The sequence below is a fragment of the Sebastes umbrosus genome, chromosome 1 (genome assembly GCF_015220745.1).
Source record: "Sebastes umbrosus isolate fSebUmb1 chromosome 1, fSebUmb1.pri, whole genome shotgun sequence".
Classification (NCBI taxonomy): Eukaryota; Metazoa; Chordata; class Actinopteri; order Perciformes; family Sebastidae; genus Sebastes; species Sebastes umbrosus.
This window is the reverse complement of record NC_051269.1, coordinates 6,922,956-6,949,794: the sequence shown is the minus strand read 5'-3', so window position 1 is coordinate 6,949,794 and position 26,839 is coordinate 6,922,956. Positions and strand designations below refer to the sequence as shown.

General features: G+C 38.3%; 1 protein-coding gene across 2 annotated transcripts; it reads right to left on the bottom strand.

Moving 5' to 3' along the window:
- Window positions 1–4,409: 4,409 nt before the first annotated feature.
- On the bottom strand, window positions 4,410–25,789 carry asip1 (agouti signaling protein 1). 2 transcript variants are annotated; one of them, XM_037765974.1, is made up of 4 exons: window positions 24,486–25,789; window positions 6,851–7,007; window positions 5,377–5,423; window positions 4,410–4,958 (listed from the first exon to the last, which is right to left on the bottom strand). In XM_037765974.1, exons 2-4 carry the CDS (start codon window positions 6,999–7,001, stop codon window positions 4,794–4,796), a joined length of 363 nt encoding a protein of 120 aa, XP_037621902.1. In that variant the 5' UTR covers window positions 7,002–7,007; window positions 24,486–25,789; the 3' UTR covers window positions 4,410–4,793. The 2 variants fall into 2 exon arrangements, with proteins under 2 accessions (XP_037621902.1, XP_037621912.1); XM_037765984.1 differs by lacking the exon at window positions 24,486–25,789 and having other exon boundaries at window positions 6,851–9,039.
- Window positions 25,790–26,839: the final 1,050 nt, after the last annotated feature.

Genomic DNA, 26,839 nt, shown 5'->3' with positions numbered 1-26,839 from the left:
CCTCGAACAACTTTGGCACTATCTCCACAAGCACGACACCTACCACCTCCATCCCCTCCACAATGGAATCAGCCTCTGTCTCCGCAGTCTGATAAGGATGTTCCTTTACAAAATGTTGCAAGCACAGATTGATATGTGCTGGGTCCAGGCTTCAAGGCTAATGATACACGTGACTGTTTCCAGGAAAAGCTGGGGCCCTGTGTGATGAGAGCTTCTTCTATCTCAGTTCTAATAAGTAGTAGAAAAAGAATGGTGAATCTGCAAAGAAACAGGAAGATTTTTACTGATTGTGCTAATTTATCAAATTTAGCATTGATTCCTTGCCAGCCAAACCATGTCCCAAAAAATAATAATAATGCTTCTAGCACATTAAAGCTAGCCCTGTTAAACGTCAGGTCTTTGGCAGGAAAAAGTTTTTTAATCAATGATTTTATTATTGAGCACAAGCTTGATTTTATGTTTTTAACTGAAACTTGGTTAGACCAAAATAACAGTGCAGCTGTTCTTATCGAGTCAACTCCTCCCAACTTTAGTTTTATGAGCGAAGCTAGAATGCATAAGAAAGGAGGTGGAGTTGCCATATTGTTTAATGATTCTCTCCAATGCAAACAGATATCTTATGGACATTTTGCTTCTTTTGAATATGTCGCTCTTCAGCTGAACTCCTCTTCTCGAGCTTTGTTTCTCAATATCTACAGGCCACCTAAATACTGTGCAAACTTTTTTGATGATTTTACTGAACTGCTGTCTGTAATTTGTGTTGACTTTGACTGTGTAGTCATTGTTGGTGATTTTAACATCCATGTTGACAACCAACAGGACAGAGGGGCCAAAGAACTGTGTCAGGTTCTTGATAACTATGGAATGAGTCAGCATGTGACAGAGCCCACACACAATAGGGGACACACTTTGGACTTAATCATATCAAAGGGCCTGAACATTTCCAAGGTTGTAGTGATGGATGTTGCTCTGTCTGATCATTCATGTGTATTCTTTGAGAGTACTCTTCCTGTGCACAGGAATGATAAGACAGAGGTAATCACAAAAAGGTATATCACTGAAAATACCAGTGATCAATTTGTTCAGGCTTTCTCTTCCACACCCACCCTCCCCTGGACCTCTGTCAATGAGCTTGTAGATAATTTCAATTCTAAAATGACAAATGTTATTGATACCATTGCACCCACCACGGTGAAGATTGTCTCTGGTAAGAAAAAATCTCCATGGAGAAATACCATGTTGGTAAGAAATGAAAAAAGAGAGTGTCGAAAAGCTGAACGCCAGTGGCGGAAAACAAATCTACAAGTTCATTATGACATCTATAAAGAGAGACTTTGCATTTATAATTCAGAACTGAAAAATGCAAGGCGGTCCTTCTTCTCTGACATCATCACCAAAAACAATAACAATGCACGTGCCCTGTTTGCTACTGTCGACAGGCTAACAAACCCTCCTGTGTCAGTAGCCTCTGAACTTTTATCCTCCAGGGCCTGCAATGAATTTGCTTCCTTTTTTACAGAAAAAATTCACAAAATCAGACAAGCAGTCACTTCCTCCATAGCAGGTACAGGATGTTTGTTTCCCCTGCGTCCACTTAAACCTGGTGCAAATACCATGACACAGTTTTATCCAATAAATCAGACATACCTGGAGGAAATCATACAACATCTAAAATCCTCCTCATGCTGCCTTGACATTCTGCCAACAGGCCTTTTCAAAAAAGTATCAGATTGTATGGTCTCAGAGCTTTTACAGATTGTTAATGCATCTCTTGTTTCAGGAGTGTTCCCACAGGCCCTGAAAACTGCTGTCATCAAACCACTCCTCAAAAAGAACAATCTGGACTCATCAATAGTAAATAATTACAGACCGATATCAAATCTTCCATTCTTGTCTAAAATAATTGAAAAAAACAGTTTTTCAAAAATTAAATAGCTTTCTGGCACTAAACAACTCTTTTGATGTCTTCCAGTCAGGTTTTCGACGAAACCACAGCACTGAGACTGCTCTTGTTAAGGTCTTCAATGACATCCGATTGAACACAGACAGTGGTAGAACTACGGTTTTAGTTTTACTGGATCTCAGTGCTGCATTCGACACGGTTGACCATAATATATTACTAGACCGACTGGAAAACTGGGTGGGTATTTCTGGCATAGCACTCAGCTGGTTTAAATCCTACCTAAAAGACAGGGACTTCTTTGTGTCTATAGGTAATTGCAAATCTGAGCTGAACAAAATCACATGCGGAGTTCCCCAAGGCTCCATCTTGGGGCCTCTTTTGTTTAACATCTACATGCTCCCACTGGGTCAGATTTTTGAGAACAACAAAATAAATTACCATAACTATGCAGACGACACACAAATTTACATAACTCTATCACCAGGAGACTACAGTCCAATACAAGCACTGAGTGAGTGCATTGAACAAGTCAATAATTGGATGTGCCAGAATTTTCTTCAGCTGAACAAAGACAAAACTGAGGTTGTAGTTTTTGGAGCCAAAAAAGAAAGATTAAAGGTTAGTGCTCACCTACAATCTGTGATGTTAAAAAGCTCAGACCAAGCCAGAAACCTTGGTGTAGTCATGGACTCAGACCTGAGCTTTAACAGCCATATTAAGACAATTACAAAGACAGCCTTCTATCACCTGAAGAATATAAGAAGAATTAGAGGACTGATGTCTCAGCAGGATTTGGAAAAACTAGTACATGCATTTATCTTCAGCCGACTTGACTACTGTAACGGCGTCTTTACCGGTCTTCCTAAAAAATCGATCAGACAGCTGCAGCTGATTCAGAACGTTGCTGCTAGAGTCCTCACTAAGACCAAGAAAGTGGATCACATCAGTCCAGTTCTGAAGTCTCTACACTGGCTGCCTGTCTCTCAGAGAATTGATTTCAAAATACTGCTGCTGGTTTACAAAGCACTAAATGGTTTAGGGCCAAAATACATTTCTGATCTTCTGCTGTGTTATGAACCATCCAGACCTCTCAGGTCATCTGGATCAGGTCTGCTTAGTGTCCCCAGAGTCAGAACTAAACATGCAGAAGCAGCATTCAGTTTTTATGCACCAAATATCTGGAACAAGCTCCCAGAAACCTGCAGGACCGCTCCAACTCTCACTTCTTTTAAAACAAAGCTTAAAACTTTCCTGTTTGCGGGTGCCTTTCATTCTGACACTGCACTATAACTTTTACTCTTTTGAGTTTTATGCAATTTTAGCTTCTATCCTAGCTTTTATTTTTAGCTTGTTTTTATTTTCTAATCTTTAATGTTTTAATGTTTTTATGTTTTTATAACTGTTTTTATTTCTTAATGTTCTTTTGCATTTTGTCGCAATGTTCTTGAATGTTTCTGTAAAGCACTTTGAATTGCCCTGTTGTTGAAATGTGCTATACAAATAAAGCTGCCTTGCCTTGCCTTGCCTTAGATAAAGTACGCAAATTCTGAATATTTTGTCTTGATTTTTGACACTAGTTTGAAATCTGCCTTTACATGTAACTCTGGCGGTTGCCTGAGTCATAGTGTGACCCATAGACTGTAGTATATAAAGATGGACGACATGACAGCCCCCTAAAAGTGAAGGCAAAACATCTGGATGATAAAGCCCGTCTCCTTCATGTTAGTGGATGGGACATGGGACAAACTAAAAAGTCAAAGTGCCCCTTAAATACATTCTACCCAAAGATGGTTTCTGTCATTTTAGGTAGTTCTTATCACGCTGATGTTTGTTGAAGTGTTCATTTTTCTGATCAATTTGGTTTTAATTAGTTATTTGATGCTGTAAAAGAGGGTGAGACGTCCTGATTGGCAGCTGTGATTCTCTCTAGCTGACAAGCTGCGGCCGTGCTCGGCTCGTTATCGGTCCGGGCGGAACAACCTTGATACTGCGGCTCCACCGTCCGATCATTACTGAACAGACTCTGGCTCCAAATGTCATCAAAATCTCAAGATAGCAGCTCCCGTATCAGGGATGTTTTGGCTTCACTTCTGTACAGAGGGAGGAAGAGGAGACACGTCGTCCATCTTTATATACACTCTGTGGTGTGAAGTAGTAGTTTCTCACTTCACAGTAAGCTCACACAGATTGTTAACTTGCCCTTACTGTTTAAGGTTGTGAGTTCAAAACCTGGGCGAGGCAAAACTAACATGCTAATGCCTTTAGCTAAGGTCTAATGATAATGGACCCTCTATTCTCTATTCTCATTTGTCTTCCTCCTCTTCCTTTTTTCATCTTCCTCTTCTTCTTCCTCAACATGGTCGGCCCCGACTCACAGCTGCGCGGAAGTTATAATACATATTGGTTATGGTTTTTTCCTGGGATTGGTTGAAACCTTATCCTTTAGATATATGTGAATTCATATCACTTTGGTCTAGACATTAAATAAAACAAAGACACTGTTATATAAAATATAGTACATGGACTTTATTCTTTATAAGGCTTTATAAAATATTTGCTACTGCGCATTCATGTATTTCTGTGTAAAAATAAAGCAATATATAAAATTGTTTTAGCAAACATATCCAGTTTATGCATGCTAAAAGCTCAAAGTACAATAAAAACTTTAATTTGTGAGCAGTCCTATAAATAGTAGGCCTACACTCTGTAAGATAAAGGGGAGTTCACTGTGGGGCAGTCCTCTGTAATAAAGTGCTTTCATGCAGAGAATGTTTTAGGCAAAGTTACAAACCAAGGACTATAAGCGATTCACCTCTCACGGTGTTCACTTCAAGTCAATTGCTTAGCATGAATTTTTTATTCTGTTAGCTCGGAGTTGGGTCGGTTCTGTTCAGCAGCGAGGGTTGCCCATTCGACAGATACAGACTGTTCTGAAGAGCCGGCACTGGCAGAAAGCACAGAAATCACAGCACACATTGGTTGGAGATTTACAGCTTCCCCACAAGGGAATGCAGTCAGCAGGAGGAGGAGGGCGCTTCTTCACACCGAATTTGTTCTGAGAGAAAGAAAGGGAGAGGCGGTAACAATACATGTGATCATACAGTTGGAACAGCAACTTAAGATAAAAAAAGATGGAAACATGAATGTGTTTTGAGTGAAAATGCTGTTATGGCCACATTGTGAGAGAATATGAAATATGTTTTTAGCATGGGAGTTCATTCTGGACTTTGGCAACAGTTATGTGTGACAAGATAATCCACTTATTATCTTTTTCTAAGGACAATGAGAGGCAGCTGGAAGTTTAGTGAAAGCTAGTAAGTGGACCTTTTGAGTTATTTTGTTACACAAGGAAGATAGGGATTTACTCGTATTGTGTATCATCTAATAATTTCGCAATAGACACAGCTAGCATGCTTTCTGAATAAATTGTCGTCACACATCATCAAAAACTTTCTTTTTTTGGGGGGTAATACCTTTCTTTGTTTCTTTCCTTTCTTGTTCTTCTTCACTTTCGGCAACTCTTAAAGAGAAGAATAGAAAGAAAAGATGCTGCTAGAACTTTCACAGCAGAAACAAAATGCATCATCAGCATACAGGATGATAAATGGTACTGAACTGAACCTAGCCTCAAAAATGCCAGAAAAATGATATCTGTTTTTTATAACTCAGTGCTATTGGTCAACCTTTACGTCAGTCTGTGGGTTCTACAAATATTTAACCAATGAAAAGTATTAAAAAGAGCTTGTGACTAAATCTCGTATTGCCATCGGATCCTCTAAATGTCGACGAAACCTCGTAGCTCCACCCCGCCTCCTTCTTGAGCAGAGCTGAAACAGTGACGAGGCATTTTTGTCTGACTTCGTCTGAGGCAGCGTTTCCAGTTTCGTAATGAACCAAAAATATTATTACACTTCTCAACAGCAGTCTGGTCGGGGGAATTCAACTCAGCTGGTCAGGGACAGCTGCCCGGTGTGGGAGGATCTCCAGTGGGACCTCTCCCGGCGCTGGCTGCATTTCCTCCGTGTACGCTGTACCGGCTCTTTTACATTTTACTCCTTGGCATACCGGGACTTTTTGTTGCTTGCCAGCACTTCTCACAAGCTGCCGGTACTCTCCTCTGCCCTCTCCATATCAGCTTCTCTGGGAGATTCATGATAGCAATTTGTAACGGCGCATAAAAACTATGTGGGGAGCATCTGGACGAGCCGACACACGGCACGGTAGAGGGAGGTTAGAGAACGATGGTGCAGTCATTTATTTATACGATGTTCCCGTCCTGTTTGTAAAATAATTAGTGAACTTTTTTTATTTGTGAACAAATATAATGAATGAAGCATTATTTAAAAGTTTTCTGAATCTGCTCTTTTAGGGTGAACATTTCCAGAAGAATTAAATGTTCAGACGAAGGCTGTGATAAATAATAGAAATTATAATTTAACTAGTAATAATAATGGTCCAAAATGATGTAAAATTGCACAGTTTTAAATCAAAAACCCGATATCTCCTTTAATCTTTTATTCATTGTAGAAATTCAGAAAGTGTCTCTGTATAATATGTAGGAGCATCCTGACTGGGACACTGCTCTTAAAACCTGAATGATACCCGACTATAGGCCACAAATAACACAGGAAAGCACTTTAACTATTAACACTATGGGTAAATATACAAACACAACACCTTAACCCTATAATGTTTCAGTTAGAATACTATTGGAGTATTATAGAGCTACTATAGAAGATGCATAGCCCAGGTATATAATGATAAAACAATAAAACCACAGCTGATTATGACTGACACGGTTTAACATGCTTCAAGAAATAATGAATAAATAGGAATAAGTCACAAGAGATTGCCGATACCGGCCGACACACACGCCATCATGTGAAGAAGAGGGTACTGGCACTTATTTTTTTTTCCACTTTCAAGCACTGTAGAGTTCAAACTTACCTACAATGAGAACAGGAGGAGGGCTGTAAGGCAGCGCGTTAGATACAACGACCCTATTGGTGAAGAGTCGGTCGTCGGGGATCATGTAGGCAGAGGCCAGGAAGTAGTCAGCAGCGAGGACCAAGCAGCCGAGCAGCAGGGAGGGATGCATCTTTCTCTGGAACAAAAAGATACTTGGAATTAATATTTTAAATTTAAAGTATATTAAGTTTACGTTTTTGAATACACGTAAAGTATATTAACTAACGACTGAGTTCCAATCATCACCTTAGTAGAAGGTTTGGGAGGGAAATCTACTATAACGTCAGATGGTCCACCACTTTGGTCCGGACTGAGATACCTCAACAAATATCCTCCTTATTAAGTCTTGATAGATAACATTGTTTGTGTGAAACATCATGCCACGCCCATTTGAAGCTGTTTGATGTGGTTACCTGAGGGTAATGTTATCTGCTACAGCTCAGCACATTAATAGAGTTGTGAGTCACCTGAATGTCTCGCTGCTTGCTTGCCCACAACTCAGCATTACATCAACCGTTTGTTTGCTTGGAAATTTTGGAAGCAGGTTTACAGCGACAGTCTGACCTCTGCTGCTCTTTGAATCGTTCCAATGTGTGTTGCCATCCGCAAAAAAACCCACTTGATAAATGCCAGGTGGTGTTTTGTTGAAGCGGTAACCAGTCCCTGATGCAAATCTGACACAATGACGCTCAATTCTTACTGTAGATAACAGTGTGGTCATGTTTGCTATAAAGTTCTTGGCATTTGCTGTCCGATGACGTTGTCACAGGCTGCCGCAGGACGTCATCCGTGTTAAACCCCTCAGCTGTGGCCTCCGACGTCGTAGGAATGAGCACCAAGCTGCTGAAAATTGTCGGCTGAAAGTAGAACAATAGTTTGTGTGATATTCACTTTTTGCATAGACGTGAAAAAGAGTTATGAACATGCATATTTCAATATTTATTTTATGTGACTTTTAACTGCAGAACAAAGTCATTTGCATTTGTTTTGTAGATTTTGTTTTGAATTATTTATTTATTTTTTCCAGTGAATACTTCAAATGTGTGTGTTCGCCATGTGTGTGTTTTTTTTATTGGTGCAATATAATATTACAAAAAGACATAAGACAATTGGGCAGTGTTAAAACAGACTTAAGGACATACTGTATTTAACTGGGAGTTTGGGTTCGGCCAGTGTTGTAACGAGGATGGCTATTGGCTATTGAGTAATGATAAAGAAAAGAGGCTATTATTGTCTCTTTTTATTCTATTATTTTTTTTTTTAAAATGAAAGTGAGGAAACGCTTTCGCGCTTCGTTTGACCAAAGTATCGTATATTTACAAATGCGGGAAGTTTTCCCGTTTTTGCTTCAAGCCGCGCCTCCTCCGACACGCCGGTTACATACTCAGGTGTGTAGAAACTTCAAGTGTTTGATGACATTTGTCTTTTTCAAATGAGAAGCAAAGTGAACATTGACTCGAAAACTGAGCCACTCGCCAAACTTTATTCACTTTTTTTTTTTTTTTTTACAATATTTCAGTGCAATTTAAAGGTGCAATCTGCAACATGACCATAATTTATAAATTGGGATTTGCATATGTTGCTGATCAAAACAATTCACTTCTGAGTAACCTTGATAGCTGCTGAAAAGTTCAGGCTTCTAAACAGGCTTAAGCGTGATTTATGCACGGCCAAAGTGACGTCACACCATCAGAAGCAGCCCTTTCACGGGGGTTACGTGTGGAAGGTTTTCGTCTGTCCGTGCACATCCACATTTTTCTAACGACGTGGACGAGGATGGGCGGAGAAAATGGAGAACTTTGAGGAGCTTAGTTTCTAGCTTCAAAACTGAGCCTGCTACAATCTAAAAATCACAATGTGTTCAATCTTTAATGTGTTAAAGAAACGTCGCTTTGAAACGAATTTGTGCTAGCGCATTATCGCGTTCAATTTTACAACCCTTATATAAAAATTCTGGACCTCTCTAATTTTTAAGCCCTGGCTGTGGCCTTGTACTGAGGTACTCTTGCACCGAAAAGAGAGGCTTCCTCTCATTGAAACTTCCCTGAAATAAAGGTTAAAAAAAAAACAGTAATAAATAAATAAGTAAATGTTTATAACTGTCCATTAAAGCTGCAGTAGGCAGTATATTTTTGGCATCATTGGGCAAAAAATTCCATAATAACTTTTCAGCATATTGTAATTCAAGTGTTCTGAGAGATAACTAGACTTCTGCTCCTCCTCATGGCTCTGTTTTCAGGCTTTAGGAAATCTAGCCCGTGACGGGAGACTTTGACCAATCACAAGTCATTTCATTGAGAGAGCGTTAAAACATGGCCAGTACTCCCTCAGATATCGTGGTGTACAAATATGGAACACCAAAATACATGTGATCAAGAGCTCGTTATCATTAGAACATTTTAAAAGAAATTTATCATCACATTTAATTCATGATATCTAATTATCTTTTGATATGTTTAGATACATTTCTTTTTTTCTGTACTGTTTTTTGTATGTATTTCATTGTTTTTATGCGATTGTTTTCCACTGTTTGGTTAGGTTTTTCTGCACATTTTGTGTACTTGTTGTTGTTGTTTAACTTTTATTGTATTTTTTAAAATTATGTTAGTTAAGATCTTCCCTTTTTGTTATTGTTTTTTTCTCCTGGGGATGGAGTGAGAGGTCCTTTGTATAAGCCTGTGGCTTCTTGACCTCTCCTGATACATTTCTTGTTTGTTTTTTCATTGACTGGAATTTGTGCAGTTTTATATATGTGCAAATAAATAAGTAAATAAAAAAAGATATATATATATTGGCTGTGCTCCGGTCATGTGACTGGAAATTGGCATTCCTTCACCAGATTTCACAATGGCGGCGGCGTCACAAACTTTCTCATTTTACAGCTAAACCTGCACTACAAGATGATTCTGAGAACATTTGAGGAGAGAAATAGACATTAATGTTACATAATATTGATTCATATTTGATCAGCACTGCCTAGTTTGACCGTTTGGTCGGAGTTCAAAGTGATTGACAGCCGGCTCTCATAGACAGCAGCTGGACAGCAGACCTCAGATCAGCTCTTACTGCTTGTTTTCCTCCGGTCTGTGAAATCTTGCAGATGTCGTTAGGAGCACCGGAGGACACAGAGGCACACAGATTTTTTTCAGGTTACCTGTTTCATGCACTACTGTCACGATATAGCGACCGCTTTATAAAGATAACATTTTTTAATCATATTTGCTCCAATCTCGCCTACTAAAGCTTTAAATGAATAGTTCAACATTTCTGATTCACCAAAATGTCAAATTATTGTTTCTTTAAACAGAGCTCAGAATATCAATCAAAAACTGTCTGCTGATAAACTGATGAGTTTGGAGCGTTATTGAACCTCCTTCGAGACAAGCTAATATGACACGGTTGGTACCAATGGATTCATTAGGTTTTCTAGTTTCATATGATACCAGTATCTTCACTCTAGCTTTAAAACCGAGCCGCTAAAACCTCTGAAATATCGATTGCATTATTGCGTTAAAGAAATTAGTGGCGTTAAAACGAGTTTGCGTTTCACACTGTTTTTACCTGCATGTTTTACCATCACCATAATCAACTGTAACACCAGTTTGTGTGTGTTCATGTGTTTGTACTCTAACTGAACTGGAACTTATTAATCTGCGTCAGCAGTCCCCCACCTGTCTGTGTTATTATAATCCAATGTTAGATCAGTATATGAGCCTCTCTGCAGTGGGGACATATTACACGGTTTTATCCTTTTAATGCTTAAACATACAGAGCTGACATTCAGAAATCATGTTTTTCAGTCTTTACTAGAACTACAACTGCAAATTAAATCAGTTCTGCATAAAGCGTTTTCACACTGCTCTAGAGCTAATTAACAGGAATAAGAGTGTGGGCTGCAGCTAACTGCAGGGCTGCAACACTGTGGGAAGTGTAGTCAGAGCTGCTGACTGTTGAAACACCAGATGGTTTGTCCACTCTCTCTCTCTCTCTCTTTTTTTCTTCCCTCCGTTATGCTCTAGTGATTTTCATCCAGACTTTTATCGTAATTTATTGTGACTTATTCCAACTTCATCTAGCGTTCAGTTGTTAAATCTCCTCTCTCGTTTGTTCTTTTCCTTCACAGCCGGGTGTTGTGGAGACTGCGTTTAATTTAGCTGAGGGTTCCTGGCCTGTTGGCTGCAGTCCTTGTTTTTCATTAGGCCCATTACCAGACGCTAGACTAAACAATATAAACACCTCCTGTAATGGGATAAAACATTTAAAGTAATTTAACGAAAGGCTAAGTGTTGCAATCAGCGCTTCGTCAGACACGTTGCTCAGTCAGAGGCAGCAGTAGATGTTTATTTATTAACAGTTCTTCATTCAAAATGAAAAGTAGCTGGGAAATTTTTCCATAAATTTGACAATTCCTAATTTTGCATCATCTGTCTGTCTATTGAACACACTGAACTTCATAGCAACTTCATTTATATATCGTGTAGAGAAAAGCAGTTGAACATGTGGGGCTTTTTATCGCATTTTAAAAACATTTTTAATTTGTGAATTATTAATATTTTCCGTGATATACAAAGGCTTACATAGACTCTATGAAAAAGACACAACAAGGCATTGGGATGAAATATTTTTACATCTAAATGGACTGTATTATAGTTTTATGTCTTTCATTTGTAATAGGTTTGCGTGTGTGTCATTGTCCTTGTAATTATGGTTCCTGATGACTTCTTTTTTGTTTGAATTGACAAAATGTGAAGTCCGACTCATAGATGTGTTGTAAGGACAGTGAACAAAATCATGAGTGCATAGACGGTGAGCAAAAAATAACCAGAATCAACCTGGACTAAGTTTATTCTTTTAGTTATTCATGGTGAAATAAGCTCCCTCCCCAACGCCCAACAATCATTTTTGTAGTCCCGTGACAAAAATCCAACATCATCTGTGCTCAAACTGCAGCTGCAAAATGATTTGATGTCTCAAAGGAGACGACGTTGAAAATCATGACAAACACGAGCTCCACGGTCCACCATTTTTGCACAAATTTGCAGCTTGTGATAAAAGTCAGTCAATTTCTTTTGATACAAATTGGAAAATGGCGCAGCGGTGACGTGTGGACTTCAAAGTCTGTGTCATTACTAATCTGGCAAAATACAAAAGAAAAAAATGGCAAAAACAGAGACATGTTGTGGACCGTGTATTTATCTAATTAAAGGCAGAATGAGGAGAATATTCCAATGTAGACTCATACATAAATAATCCCTTTTATGACCCACGAGACGTGTGAGGAGGTTGTTACAGTCCAAGAAATCTAAACTACAAAGGAAGAGAGCGAGACACTTGCATGAGATTAACTTCTTCTTCTTCTTCTCTCAATTCTTCCCAAACATGTAGACATCCTGCGGTCTACGGCGACCTCTAGTGGGTTAACAGGAACTGAATGCACAGCAGCCGTGTCTGTATCTGCAGAGACCCTGCAGCCCTCAGCCTGTGTTTTCTTATTCTGCTGCGTTCGCTCGGGGACGTTTCTGGGCGCCGACTTCCATAAAAACGTGGCGACCAGGTGCCCGATCGTAAGCACGCATCCAAGAGGAAGCTAAGAAAATGGCGGACACGATGCCGAAAATAAACCCTGCCAATACAGCGAGGGCGAAACGCCAAGCGGTCAAAGCTAAAACGAGAGTGAATCTGGGGGTTGGTGTTCACCAGCTGGCGAGCGCCGTAACGGTAAACCGCGGTCAAAGTGGGGTGGGCGTGAGCCGGTGAGGAGGGTCCAACTTTAAATGTTGTGTTTACAAACCGCAACCTACAAATGCTACTCATGGTGCGTTTAAGGGAACATGGTGATTCATTTTTCATCCATGACAGCTTCGGAATCAATTGTTAACAGACACGAATGTCAGCTGACCACAGTCGCTGCTCTTTGTAGGAGCAGGAAACAACAAAACTCTCTACAGCCACCTAGGGTTTAAATGTTTGATACTCAAAAAATAGATTTTTTAAAGCATTAAGCAGTCCCTTTGAAAGCAGTGGAAGCATCGAGCAAGAATGTCCGACACATTGTATATGTTAAATAGCACCTCAAACCACCTTGATACATCTCCTGCCCAGCGTCTGGTTCGACTTTAAAGCGTCAACACAGGATCAGAGTGGCTGTTTTTCATGAAGTTTTGGAAACCACACTTTAGTGCATTGATCCATTTCAAAGCGGGATGATTTAAAGAGGTGAACAATGACTCAATGACAAAAACTCAGTGGGGAAGTTAACAAGCAACAAAAACATGTGCAGATGTGCGGGCAAAAATATGAAATGCACGGTCTAGTTGCTCTGCTGTCCAGATATGAGACGCAGACTGTAGGGACAATTCATCATTGCAATATTTTTTCTCAGTAGAAACAGTCAATCATTCCAGGTAATTTGGAGATTTTAACTGCGTTTAAATAACCGTATTTCAGTATGAAGGAACCGCATGTTGAAATATAGTTATTTATGTGCATCTTTTGACCTGCAAATCACCGAATTAATAAAAAACACGATATGTTTATGTGACTAAAACTCAGCGGCTGATGTTTTTTTCTCAGTCCTGATTTAGATGTGATGTTTTCTAATTCGTTTGGGGAGCAAAAAGCTCCCCGGCTACCTCATCAGGCCTCTTGGATTCATGGAAGTTTGATCTCTATAATGTCCAGTGCTTTGTAAAAAAATTAATAACGCTGCAATACAGATGTAAATAGATTTAAAGTCCAATATTCACGATATGCAGGATAAACCAGCTGATTATGAGCTGCAAGGAAGACCTTGATGAAGGACTTCAGGAGAACAATAAACACATTTGGAAAAGTTTGATATTTCAAAGCCAAACGCAGCCTTTGTCAAACTCGAAAGGAGACGTACATCATGAGACCGACAATAAAAGAACAGGAAAGGATTTGAAGAAACAAGAGAAAACAGTTTCGATCAGTAGAAATGGCTCTCGAGAGGCTGCGTGACCCGACAAACTGCCACCGTTACCGTCTGCCACCTCAGGCTGTGAGTTCAGGAACCTAAAACCATTCTCTTGTTGTTTTTTCTCATGTGAGAAATATTACTGTCACTACATCTCTGGACTCGGTGGTTATGTGGTGCTGAAGGGAGAGCTCCTGTGAAGTGCAGTTTACACACATCTTTTAATACGCTGCAGTATTCTTTGATACATAAAGTTATTACTGAAGAGTTATTTAGGGAGCAATAGTCCTCTCTTTGTGGTGGTTGAATGGAGCTGGTTATTATTCATGCTACTTTAGTTTGTACTGGACTTTTTGTTGTTTTTAATATTTACAGCACAGTGAATGTTTAGTAGAATTATTTTGATAAGAAGATCAAGAACGTTCAGATTTTCCCATCTAGACGTCAAATAAAAGGTTATGCCCTCCCCCTCCCCCGTGCTAAAAACAACTAAATGATAAAGAAATTAAAAAATGTTGGTCTCGAGAATGTATCAAAATGTGCCACTGTATTTGATTAAGAAATAATTGATTATGTAATTAAAAATAAACAAATACATTAAAAATAAATTAAATAAACATATTATTATTAATATAATGTGTGATGATTCAAACAGGGAAAAAGCATTTGACTTTGATGAAAAATATAGAAGATAATACTACACTTTTACACCCAAAAAATATTTAAGAATACTTCAATGGTACAAGAAATAATTTTTTTAAAAAAGCAGTTGATGGAAAAGAAAAGATGTCATGCTTCTCTACAGCATGTGTAGAGCAACTGTAAATGACTCGATGTTACTACGCAACTGCTCTTTGTTTGACCTTCTTTGACCTCGTTCTTGTTTTTAATAGTGACAGGGCAGTGGATGTTTATTATTTTGATAAGAAGATCATAATCAAGTCTGATCAGATTTATTTTTCTTTTTTTTTTAGGCTATTTTCCCATCAAGACGTCATAATTACATTTTATGTCCCAAGCTAAAAAAAAAAAAAAAGCAAATAAATTAGAAATTAAGAAATTTGTATCTTGATAATGTATCAAAATGTACCATTGTGTTGGATTAAGAAATAATTGTGAAATAATAATAATAGTAAATTATTACTGATGGTGGGCTCCTCACACATGACTGTGTGATGATTCAAACATTAAAATGATTTGACTTTGATGGAAAAAAATAAAACAAAATATTGCAATTTTACAGCAAAAACAATATTTTAGAATACTTGGTACAATGGTACAAGAAATATATATTTTTAAAAAGCAGATGATGGAAAAGAAAAGATGTCATGCCTCTCTACAGCATTTACAGAGCAACTATAAATGATGGATGTTACTATTCAACAGCTCTTCATTTGACCTCTTGACCTCGATGTTTTGTTGTTTTTAATAGTGACAGAACAGTGGATGTTTAGTAGAATTATTTTGATAAGAAGATCATAATCAAGTCTGATCAAATGTTTTTTTTTGTCCAAGTATTTTACCATCTAGACGTCGTAATTAAATTTGATGTCCCAAGCTAAAAAATTATATATATAAATAAAAAATTAAGAAATTTTGATCTTGATAATGTATCAAAATATACCATTTAGTTTGATTAAGAAATAATTGTGAAATAATAATAATAGTAAATTATAACTGATGGTAGGGCTCTCACTCATTACTTTTTGATGATTCAAACATTAAATATAAAATTTAAAAAACATTTTTAAAAAAATCATTTGACTTTGATGATAAAAAATCAACAAAATACTACAATTTTACAGCAAAAAAAAAAAAATGATAATGGAAAAGAAAAAACGTAATTTCTCTCGACAGCATCATAACTAAAAATGGCTGAATGTTACTACTCAACAGTACTTCATTTGACCTCTTGACCTTGTTGTTTTGTCACCCACTGACTGCTTTATGTAATTGATGAACCAATTAACTGATCAACACCGACAGGAAACAGATTTTTCGGTGAGCCTGTCCGCTACACCGGACTACATGTGTGTATGCGTATATGTACACATTAAAGTCTTGTGAAACTGCACATGAAACATGTATAAATACCAGCCCCGCAAAACAAAAAGATTTTGGTATTGATTATAATAATCCATAAATGGGATTCCGCTGAAAAATGAACTAGAGTATGACGTTTCTAGAGGAAAAGTGGAAAGGCAGTCAAATTCCTCGTTCCGTTCTCCGCCTTTTTTCTCTTGGTCAGTTTATTAAAGTATGAAATACGGAGGTGGATCAACGTTTCCACTCGTAGCTGTAAATCTCCTGATAAGTTGTAAACTGTTCACCATTATCCCCGATTATGTGCTGTCAATTTAAAAAGGGAAAAAAGGATTTCAGCTGCGATTAACGGGTGCATACTTTGATTAGATTAGGAGCACTTTTATTAGATTAAGGTGAAGAAAGTAGGTGAACACAGACCTCGGCAGCAGAACAACCAAACAGATGGTATAGGTTTCAAGTCAAGTCAAGTCAATTTTATTTTTCAGCCCAATATCACAAATCACAAATTGCCTCAGGGGGGCTTTACACTCCGTACAGGATACGACACCTTCTGTGCTTTACAGCCCCCTCACTTCCATGAGGAAAAAGTCCCCAAACAAAGACCCTATGAAAAAGGGTAAAAAAAATAAATGGATGTAAAGGCTATGTAAGATGGCAGCTTGACGGGTTATTTAAGGAATATTAAATAATAATTTATCAGACAAACACTAGCTTTTTACATCAAAGACGGTCAGACTATGAAAAAAACATCTGACTTGCATTCGGTAGAAATTAGTCCAAGGATCTTCCTCTGTACTTTGTCTGTTCCAACGCACACATACATTTTGTGAAGAAACATGTCTCGGAAAACTGCGGTGGAAACAAATACGCAGCGTTCATTTTTAAATTGATCTGCTCCGTTGCAGAAGCTGCTGGCGGCATTAGGATATTATTTCCTTTGCCCCCTTTTTTTATGGTTTCCAAAGAATCAGAACCAGCAGGAAAACACACGCCAACCTGCAATATTTCACCCTGCGAGTTTGGTGTTTCTATTCATAACAACGGAAATGAGCGTCTTACTTTAGAAAGCCGAGATGAATCAGATTTTATTTAACTAAATAAAAACACAACACAAAAAAAACAAACATGTTTGAAATCAGAAACAGTTTTCAAAACAATTAAAACCGTGATATTGGCCATAATGACTAACTTAACGCTTCTTTGCTTTAAACAGACACAGAGAAATAATTACATTTAATCTACGTTCAATTTAAAACAGCTAAAAATGGTCTTGTCATGTTAGTGTGTCTCTTATTTTGAGATGAAATACTGGCTGTGATCTATTGAAATGTAAAGACATTTTTAAAAAAGTGCACACTACTAAAGATCAAACCGAGCGTTCATACTTAAACTGAAAGTTTTTGTCGGCGGCTTTACAGAAACAACCCCTATGACCGAGACTTAGTTAGGGATGGGAGGGGGGACACGTGTCCCTCGTTTTGTCACGCCACACGATTTTCTCGATTAAATCTCTGTGAACTCAACAGCAACGCCTCCGACAATCCAGCTGCCAAAACGCACATGATTTCAGTTGATGCGTTCATCTACAGTTATTTCTAGTTTTTGGCCCCGGGTTTGAGAGGAAGACTACGGTACTTCCAACTCCTCTGTAGGGGGAAATAATACATAATAATTAAGTTTTTATTAAGTTAACATTCTCTTAACATTAATCAAAGATAAACATTTATTTTTGTAGTAACGATGCAAATACAATATAATCTATATCATTAGGTGTTGTGTCTCTATCAAGGAATAATAATACAGTAATTATTGTCAAGTTATTTTTTAGATATGTGCAGTTTCCCCCGATTTAAAGACATAAGATACATTGACAACAGCTTTTTCTTTTTTTAAGGCCTTTATTTTGTAGGTTGAGATGATAGTTCAGTTACATTGACCATCAATCATTTAAGAAATACTGTAGTATTTAATTTAATACACACGCTCTCATACAATACACAGACATCATCAAATGTCTCATGTTAAAATGTAAATATTAATCATATTTTTTTAATAATAATTCTAAAAAAAACAATTCCATCTAAATGTTGTTAATGTTGTATTATATGTATATTGTTCTATACTGGAGGTTAGATACGTACAACTGCAAATCATCAGCCTCTACATATATCTGTAATGCTAGACGTGGATCATTTGAAGTATGGTATGCTTGTTTGTTCATGTTTATTATGAACATGACATGACATTCTTATTCTCCCCTCCAGCCTTTAAACAACCCTCCACCATGTGATGGGTAAGACAACCCCAAAAACAACAAAACGGAAAAAAATAAATAGAAAAGTAGAAGTTGTTGAGCATATATCTTGGTAATGCTATATGTTGTTATTGTTATATATGTTGTTTACTAAATAAGAAGTTTACAAAAGCAACTCACGGGAGAGTTTTGTGATTGAGGTTAAGGTTTTGTCCTGTGGTCACATTTGTGGTCCATCTTCACTAAATTATTCACGTTTTCTTTTTCACCGCACATCTGTGTGCAGTCCGGCTGGTTAACCGTCACGTGTGTGTGTGTGTGTGTGTGTGTGTGTGTGTGTCTCTTTGTAGCTGCGCTCAGTGCGTTCTCTCGGCCCATCCATTGTGATGACGAGCCCACAAAGAAATATTCCACCAAGAAATCTATATTGTGAGCATCAAACACTCGCCCCCCTGTGGTCTCGAAAGAAGTTTGAAAAAGTTTGTATCTTGTTTCTTCACGGAAGGGCGGCATCTACTTAGATTTACAGCAGTTGGTAATGGATTCCAACGACGACAGTTTCACAAATTTAAAAAAGAAAAAATGTTGAAACTTAATGCTAAGTAATCTACTTTTCCCTCTGCTGATGCATGTTTACAAGTATTTTTGCTATTTGAAACCAACACAGCGGTTGAAAACAGCTGTTTACTGCCGCTAGAAGCAGATTAATGAGAGCGGGGAGACTTAATCAAACAGTAAATGTGCTGTAAAACCCAAACCACCGGCTAGAAGAGGTTCAGTGGAGCTGCAGAGTGGGTAATCCGTCTCTGTGGGCCTTTTCACATTCACGCATACATCATTTAATTTAGTGCTAATATAAAAATATTGGTTAATGGAGCTAAATATTTGACCTCAAATAATATCTAGAAATGTATAATAATAATAATAATAATAATAATAACTCTGCTCGGGAGTCTGTGAAAAGTTACTGGCTCAGTTATTCAGGGCACATCTCAGGGGGACGCTAAAATGCCTCCGAAATTTACAACCAGAAAACCGGCTAAAAATGTGAAGGAGTTTAAAGTTTTTCTTGGCTCTATAATCTCTGCTGCTCTTAAAACGGGAACGTTTATAAATTGTTGTAGAAAAATGTCTTAGTTGTTCCAATCCGAGATAGCAGTTTAATAATGTAAGACTAAAGTTCATCTCAACCGATATGTATTATTATTATATGATTCATATTGTTTGGGATTTCTGTGAATTATGCATCGTTTCCCCTTCTTAGAAGTCATTTTTATTTATATGACGGTTTTATTATTAGCATGCTGTGTTAACTGTCGAATGTCTACGAGCTCACAAAGGCAAAACAGATCAAAATCAAATGGTGCGTAAAAACAGTCAGGTGTGTTTCATTTCGATTTTATCGACTTTCGTGGACCATTAATTGTAGATTTGTATTTTATGTCCCTCGATTATGTAATTGTGTATTTTTTTATTACAATATAAATTTGTTTTTTAGAAAAACACGTCTAGCATTGCCAATGAGGTGAAGCTATAAATGCTACAATGTGTGTTTTTAGGCTACTCTGTGAATATTAAAGTGTAAACAAACTCAATAATAATCTCACACACACATGACAGAACAATGCTCCAGATCTCCTGCTTTACAATCATAGAAAAGTCAAAGGTCAAAGTGTGTTTGTTTGTTGTTGTTTAGACGGAGCAGAGACAATCAGTTATCAAAAAAGCTTTAAAGGAAAGACGAGAGACTTCTGGCAGATTTGCGGGGACGACTTCAGGAGGATAAATCAGCCCGACAGTAGCTTTTACGTCTGTGTCACGTCTATCATCTGACATCTGGGGCCGCTCCACACTGCTCGCCTTTCATCTGCTGCTGCTTCCACAGGTACACATAAATTATTCTAATCAGCAAAATATTTTCTTTCCACGTCGGGGAAAAAAAAAAATTCAGATTTTTATTTAAACACTTAAAAAAATGTTTTTAAAGTAAGATAATATCTGACTTTCTGGATCTTTTTATAACAACACGCCACAGTGGGTTTCTCTTTCATGCCGTCCAGCATATTGAAGTCAGCATCCCTCCCCTACAAAACTGTTAATATTTAATTTCTCACCCATCAGGCTTTCCAACACACTCCACAGGGTGGGTCGCCGTTTGAAAAATTGGAAAACAACTGAATCTACTGAAGTAATGTGATATAGACTACATCCCATTCCTCTCATGCCATTATAACACAGAACCAGACACGACAAGATAATACTGTCAGTGCCAACAAGTTTCCTGGAGATATGAAACATCTCGTTTTCTATTCTATCGCAACATGTTCGGAGGGTGAGAAGAAACGGATAAAAGCCACAAGGAAAGAGAAAATTAAAAATAAAACAGAGCTGATAGACGTGTAACTGGAGCGACAAATTTGTTGCTGCTGTTTTAATCTAATTCTATAGGCTACTTCCCGACTGCCTCACTCAGCCCCAAAGCCCGTTGGCTCCTACTGACGACTGTTCTTTAAAACCGCTCACAGATATATAGTTTCAGTAATCTCCTAAAACAGCTGGTCCCTGTGGTTTTTTAACAAACGTCACTCAAACTGGAGGAAACGGTGCATTTGTCGTGGGACTATTTTCAGCGGCGGATTAATCCACGTGGTACTCTACTGAGTGTTTGTGGCAGCAGGACGGCGTGTGTGGGATCGTGTGGGTTCATGGTAATGACGGTGAGCGTGTCACCCAGTGAACCAGTGCGGCTCGGTGATGTGTTTTTAATGGAGCGCTACGCAGCCGTGACCTTCCCAAACAGATAAACTGCATTCGCTGTTCCGTTTGGAAGGGAATGTATTTTGCCGCCGATAACGTTTGTCGTAAGCCCGCGGACGGCCGCAGCGAGCGACGTAGCACAACGGGCGACGCGCAGAGCATGTAACGTAGCATATTGAGATAACCGTTGTTGAAAGTTATGTGGTATAATATCCAAGAAAGTCCACTACGGGCGGGTGGGAGTGGTGGTTGATGGGTCAAACTAACACCTGAGACCGCTGCTCATGTCCCGTGTGAATCATTTTAAGCCAAATCATGATGGGTTTTGTTTTGTACTAAACCTAATCAAGTAGTTTTGTCGCCTAAACCTAACAAAGTTGTGTTTTGTTGTTTGTTTCAATTTACAATGTGTTTAAGACGGTTTAAAACTGGGAGAAAGTACGTTTCCCTCGAAACGTAACAGCAAATTCAGTTTAGTTATACGAAAGCGTAATTTTGTAGGAGACAGGGTTGATACGGCACAGAGGAAGAAGATACATCAGGCTCTGATACGATACTTAATACTTGTCAGTAGGATCAGATCATTGCTGTTTTGGTCTTTTCATTTCAAATATAGAATATTACTAGACTTTTCCTTTCATGTAAACCAGAAAACCTGGTTTCTGTAATCAGTGAAACCTGGTCTCCGCGGGTACATATCTCCAGAAAAAAAAAGTTGATTTTTGGCAACGTATACGGATAACAACTGCTGGGTTTCTGATCAGCTTCTTACATGAACGCGTGTGCAGGAAAAAGTTCAGAGAGGGAAAATATATCACTGTGAAGCTGCGTAACAATTAATCCTATTCAAAAATAGTTTAATTCAAAGTCCGACAAAGACACTAAATAGCCTTTAAAAGTTTAAATTAGTCAGTTCAGACACAGTTGTGCAGTAAATAAACTTTCAGTACGGAGCACACACGCACACACACACACACACACACACACACACAAGTCAAGGGGCAGGTTCTTGTATCACTGATACACTTAAATAAAAATGCCATAATTCCCAGATGCCTGAATACACAGATTTCACAGTAACCAGGAGACTACGGGGCATGAAACCACGCTCAATTTTCTGTGTAACCTGATTATTCAGATTGATCTGGTTCCCTTCAGTGCCTTTTAAACATACCGATACATAAGGAAATGATTTGGGGAGGTTCGTCATTTAAGTTTAAATATCTTTCAATCAAACCGACTATTTATTCTGCTTACTTTTCCTTTTGGTTAACAGAAAGGAAATATTTCCTTTTAATATCATATCTAGTATAGCAGATAAAAAACAATAAAAAAGCAAGACAAACCAACACACACACACACACACACACACAGTGAGTATATTTTTTTAGCATTCACTCCACCAAACGCTCCACTGTTACAGACCAGACTTCACCGTATGCTACAGTAAGTGCAGTAAACTACTAGAGCATCGGTTGCTCGACACCAGAAACAAAATGAAAACAGTGGAAACGTCCCGCATTACGGCTCACAGGATGTTCATTTCAGCACGATAATGGTGATCACAAAGTGTCCTCACTGTGCACGACAGACCGACTGTTATCTGCTCTCTACAGCAGAAGAAGTGTGTGTTTCACATCTGGACGTAGTTGTCGAAGGGTCAGACGAAGATCACATCTATTCTTCTGATCCTCTTCGTTAGATGCCGATTATTGAAATCGAAGCTTAAGTTGCATGTTTTGTATCAGAGTATTATTTCTGAGAGACGACTTTAATCAACCATCAAGTTGCTGATTGAAATTACTTTGTTTACCCAGCATTCCTCAGGATAACGACCATCATGTTGCCACAGGCAACAGCAATATACTGTAATTAAATAGTGTTTAAGACACTACTCTGTGATTTTTTATTTAAACCATACCTACAATATATATCCCTATTATTGTTCATTATCATGCGTTACACTTTAATGATATATTTACAGTTACTGCTTTGTAATGCTGATGTTTTACAGCTGTTTTACTGTTATTGCTCAGTGATTACGTGCAAAGATTATACGAGTTATAACAACAAATCATAACAACTCTTTTATGAATTATACATAAAACTTCACAATTTCAATATTGAAAAGGCGTAATTATGTGCAGACATGTTACTCATGCATTCTAATTATTACATGGCATGTTTTTGTTCTAAAGGGAATTGTGTTTTCTCATTTAATCCAAGAGACAAATTAGCATGCAGAAATCTATGAGCTCTAACAAAAAAATTTTTATTAGTTGTTTTTTTTCATGCATATTTATTTTTCATTTTCTTTTAAAACATTTTTATGTCATGAGCAAGAAAGAAAATCTTTTGTGTGCATTATTCACTTTAACACATTAAAATTACAATATTATTTTACTCTGACAGATATTCAAGAGCAGCTTGAAATAATATTTAATAAAGTTATTATTACAGGAAAACTTTAATTGGATATGAAGCACATTAAGAAAAGATAAAACTTTGTTTATCCAGAGTGTAATTGTTGAAATAAACAATGTTTTATTGACTTTTATACAGAATTCTTGTAAAACTTGTAACTTTTAACCAGAGGTTACGGGTCATAAAAAAGCTCCTTAACATTGGATCGGCATTTTAAAATATTATTAACATATTTGTGGAATTAAAAGCACACTTTTAATACAATATTAAAAACTATATATATATATATATATATATAATATAATATATATAAATATAATGCTATTAATGTAATGTGTGTTTAAGACACTGGTTTCATGTAAAGTGTAGAAATGAATCCCAAGTTTATTTATTTTTTTCAATGCAGCAGCTTCGACTTCTGTCCACAACTTTTAGCAGGTTCTTATCTCTGATCAGGAATCTGTTGATACTAGAATAACAAAATGCTGCTTCAGTGGCTAAAAGTCGGCCGGGTTCACAACTTATAACGAGTCCGACCGCTTTTCTTTCCCCCCTTTTATCTGCTCATTGTGACGGGGCTGTCAACAATCTCCCTTCCTCAAACAGGAATAGGGAAGAATATATATGCTCACATTTTCTGCACATGGTGTAGTAAATACATGTAAGACGTGAAGAAATGAATTTACTACAACTGGGATTTACTGCAGGAGTTTATGTAAACCGTTACGGTTCTCCGTCAGAATTTACAACCTGAATCGACCTTGTTCCGGCTTTCTCTCTCAGCCGCATTAAAACACTCCAAGTCAAATCACGGAGGCGATCCAAACAAATTGGACACGTTGATCCAAAAAATGCTAAATTTATCAGAGACTGATTGGTTCCTTTGTTGCCAGATTTCTATTTTAATTGTGCGTTTTATTGCACTTTACAGGCCCCAGCTGGGGAAACCCTTTCAAAGCAGCTGGCACGCAGGAGAGGATTTTCTTCAACAACCTCACAGAAGATGATCTCCACTAAATTCAGCAATATTATTTCTCTGATAACCAAGATTAAGGACCAGAAAAGAAGTGAGATTTGAGATTTCCCATACATGCTACAAGTGATTGTGTCCTCGCGGTGCATTTCCATCGCTCAAACGAATTCCCTGGAACTTTTTCAACATGACCAGATAAGATCAAAATTTCCGTTGGCCTTACCTGTGGTTCCCGGGGGTCAGCTGTCTGCCAGTCAGTTTCTCTTGTTTCTACAGTGTGCCGCTCTCTCTTTTTTTGCCCCCCACTTTTCTTTCTCGCTTTTATTTCTCTGCCTCTTTGGTCCACAAGTCACCACTCTCCTTCTTTGTCGTCCCTCCCTTTTCCCACACTTCACCTCTAATTGTGTGTTTTTTGTCTTTTCTGCTCTGTTTCACTTCTTCTCTCTCGCTGTCTCTATTCCCCCCGTCTCTGGTTCTCTCTCTCTCTCTCTATGAGGCTTTTCTTTCCTCAAACCACTGTTTATCCCCCTCTCCTCTGTTTCTTCTTTTTTCTCTGCTTAAGTAGCAGTACCTTGCCCTGCTGTTGATGATGAAGACATAATGGGAGGTTTGTACTGGAGGCGGGACCAGCATCGCAGTGGGTTGGGGGGGGGGGGAATGGGAAAGGTCAAATTATGCAGAAGATGGACAGATAAATGTGAACCAGACCCTCCTGTGAAGTGTTGTTTCTGGTAGGTGTTACCTCTGGAGCCCATATCGGAGACCGACGGCGGCCTTTGAGGGGAAATCCTCCCTTTCACCTGTCAGATGTGCCGGCGGTGTTCGGTTACTCAGTGACTCGGCACTGTAAACTCCTTTTGCTGTAAACCCACGCTCCCTCGACCTGCCTCGGTTGCTTCTGGTTCTGTTTGTGATTTCCTACGTTTCTCAGAATGCCATTCTGGACATAGAACATGTCCCAATGCCAGACAACACTAGTCTAACTCCAAGCAGGTGTTGCATGCGTTGGTATTGAACGAGAGACTGAAGCAACACTAGCAGCTCTGGGAGGCTCTACTTAGACACAGAGGAGCTAAATGCTAATGCTAGCATGCTGGCAACAACAATGCTCACATGTTTAGCAGGTATAATGTTGGCCATTTTTCACCACCGTAGTTTAGCCTGTTAGCATGCTAACATGTGCCAATTCGCACTAAACACAAAATGTGAGGATGATGAGGATGTTGAAGTATTTAGCTATAAATACCAAAGTATTGGACAAATTGAAATTTTGACCTGAAGATGGTGCTAGATGAGAAGTTAGAGGGTTATTACAATTCATCCTGAGGGGGGCATGAATGCACCAAACAATTCATCCAATAGTTCATCAAGACATTTCACTAACAGACCATAATGTCGACCCTTGCTGCTGGTGGAGGATCATCCTGTGTGGAACACAACACTTCTTGGCACTTAGTCAGATAGTTGTTGAGATATTTAATGTCTGGATCAAAGTGAGCGACAGCTAGCACGGCTGTATCAAGGAGAGATGATGATATTTTGTCTGTTTGTTGGGATGACATTTTCATCAGCCTAGGTTAGAACGTGAACTGAAATGACAGAGATAACATGTAGGCTACCTTATATTGAAAATGACAGGATTACAGTAACAAATCCTGTTTCTCCCTCCAGGCGAGGAAACATTTGATTTCAGCAACTTTTTTTTTACTTTTATTGGATTACGGTGATCTGCTCTGTATGAATGCACCTGACCAGTGCCTAAAGAAGCTGGATAATGGTTACCATTGTGCTTTATGTTTTATTTCTGGCTGTGGAAATCTGGTTCAACACTGTGTACATTCATGCGCACAAACTGCAATCAGTGTGGCCTGCGCTCTCACAATGTTCTACAGATGTTGGTCCCAGAGGTTAGAACGGAGTTAGGGCAAAAAAAGCACTGAAATACGCTGCTCCTTCTTCCTGGAATAATGTACAGAGGGACCTGTAAGAGCTGGTTACTACTGTACAAGGGAATTTCAGTCCATTTTAAAGGATCCTAGAAAGTGGCACTATAGGTCGATGTGATTGCTCTTGATTTTCTCATTGAATTGTTTTGATATTGACCTGTTTGTGCGTTATAGCAATTTTTTTGTGTTGCATACAAACTGGATGTCATGCTTGTTCCCTTGCGGTGTGTGACTGTTGTTTTTGTCTGCTTGTGTTGATGTTTTATTGTGGTGACAATGTCTATGCTGCCCTCTTGGCCAGGTCACTTTTGGAAAAGAGATTTTAATCTCAATGAGTTTTTCACCTGGTTAAATAAAGGATATATATATATATGTATACAGTGAGGCGGGCAGGGAGTGTTGAGGTGTAGATCAGTTTAAATGATTTTCTTTCATCCCAGACATCATAAAAGTTTCCTTACCTGCTGCCAGAAGACATGTTCACATCCGTTCATCAGTAAACAGGCTCTTTGTTGGTTAGAAGGTTTTCAGATCAGCCAGTCGGTTCCTGGATGTCCATAAATAAATAAAAAATCCAATTACCTACTAAAAATAACCAAAAAAAGATAAGCCCATCATATAGTCATATAGT

What these genes read in the sequence shown, in the direction of transcription:
- asip1 (XM_037765974.1), bottom strand. Translation starts at nt 7,001, where the DNA reads ATGCATCCCTCCCTGCTGCTCGGCTGCTTGGTCCTCGCTGCTGACTAC. An exon ending in TCCTCCTGTTCTCATTGTAG is followed by an intron (nt 5,424 to 6,850) that starts GTAAGTTTGAAC and finishes CTTCTCTTTAAG; the next exon opens with AGTTGCCGAAAGTGAAGAAG. An exon ending in AAGGAAAGAAACAAAGAAAG is followed by an intron (nt 4,959 to 5,376) that starts GTATTACCCCCC and finishes TCTTTCTCTCAG; the next exon opens with AACAAATTCGGTGTGAAGAA.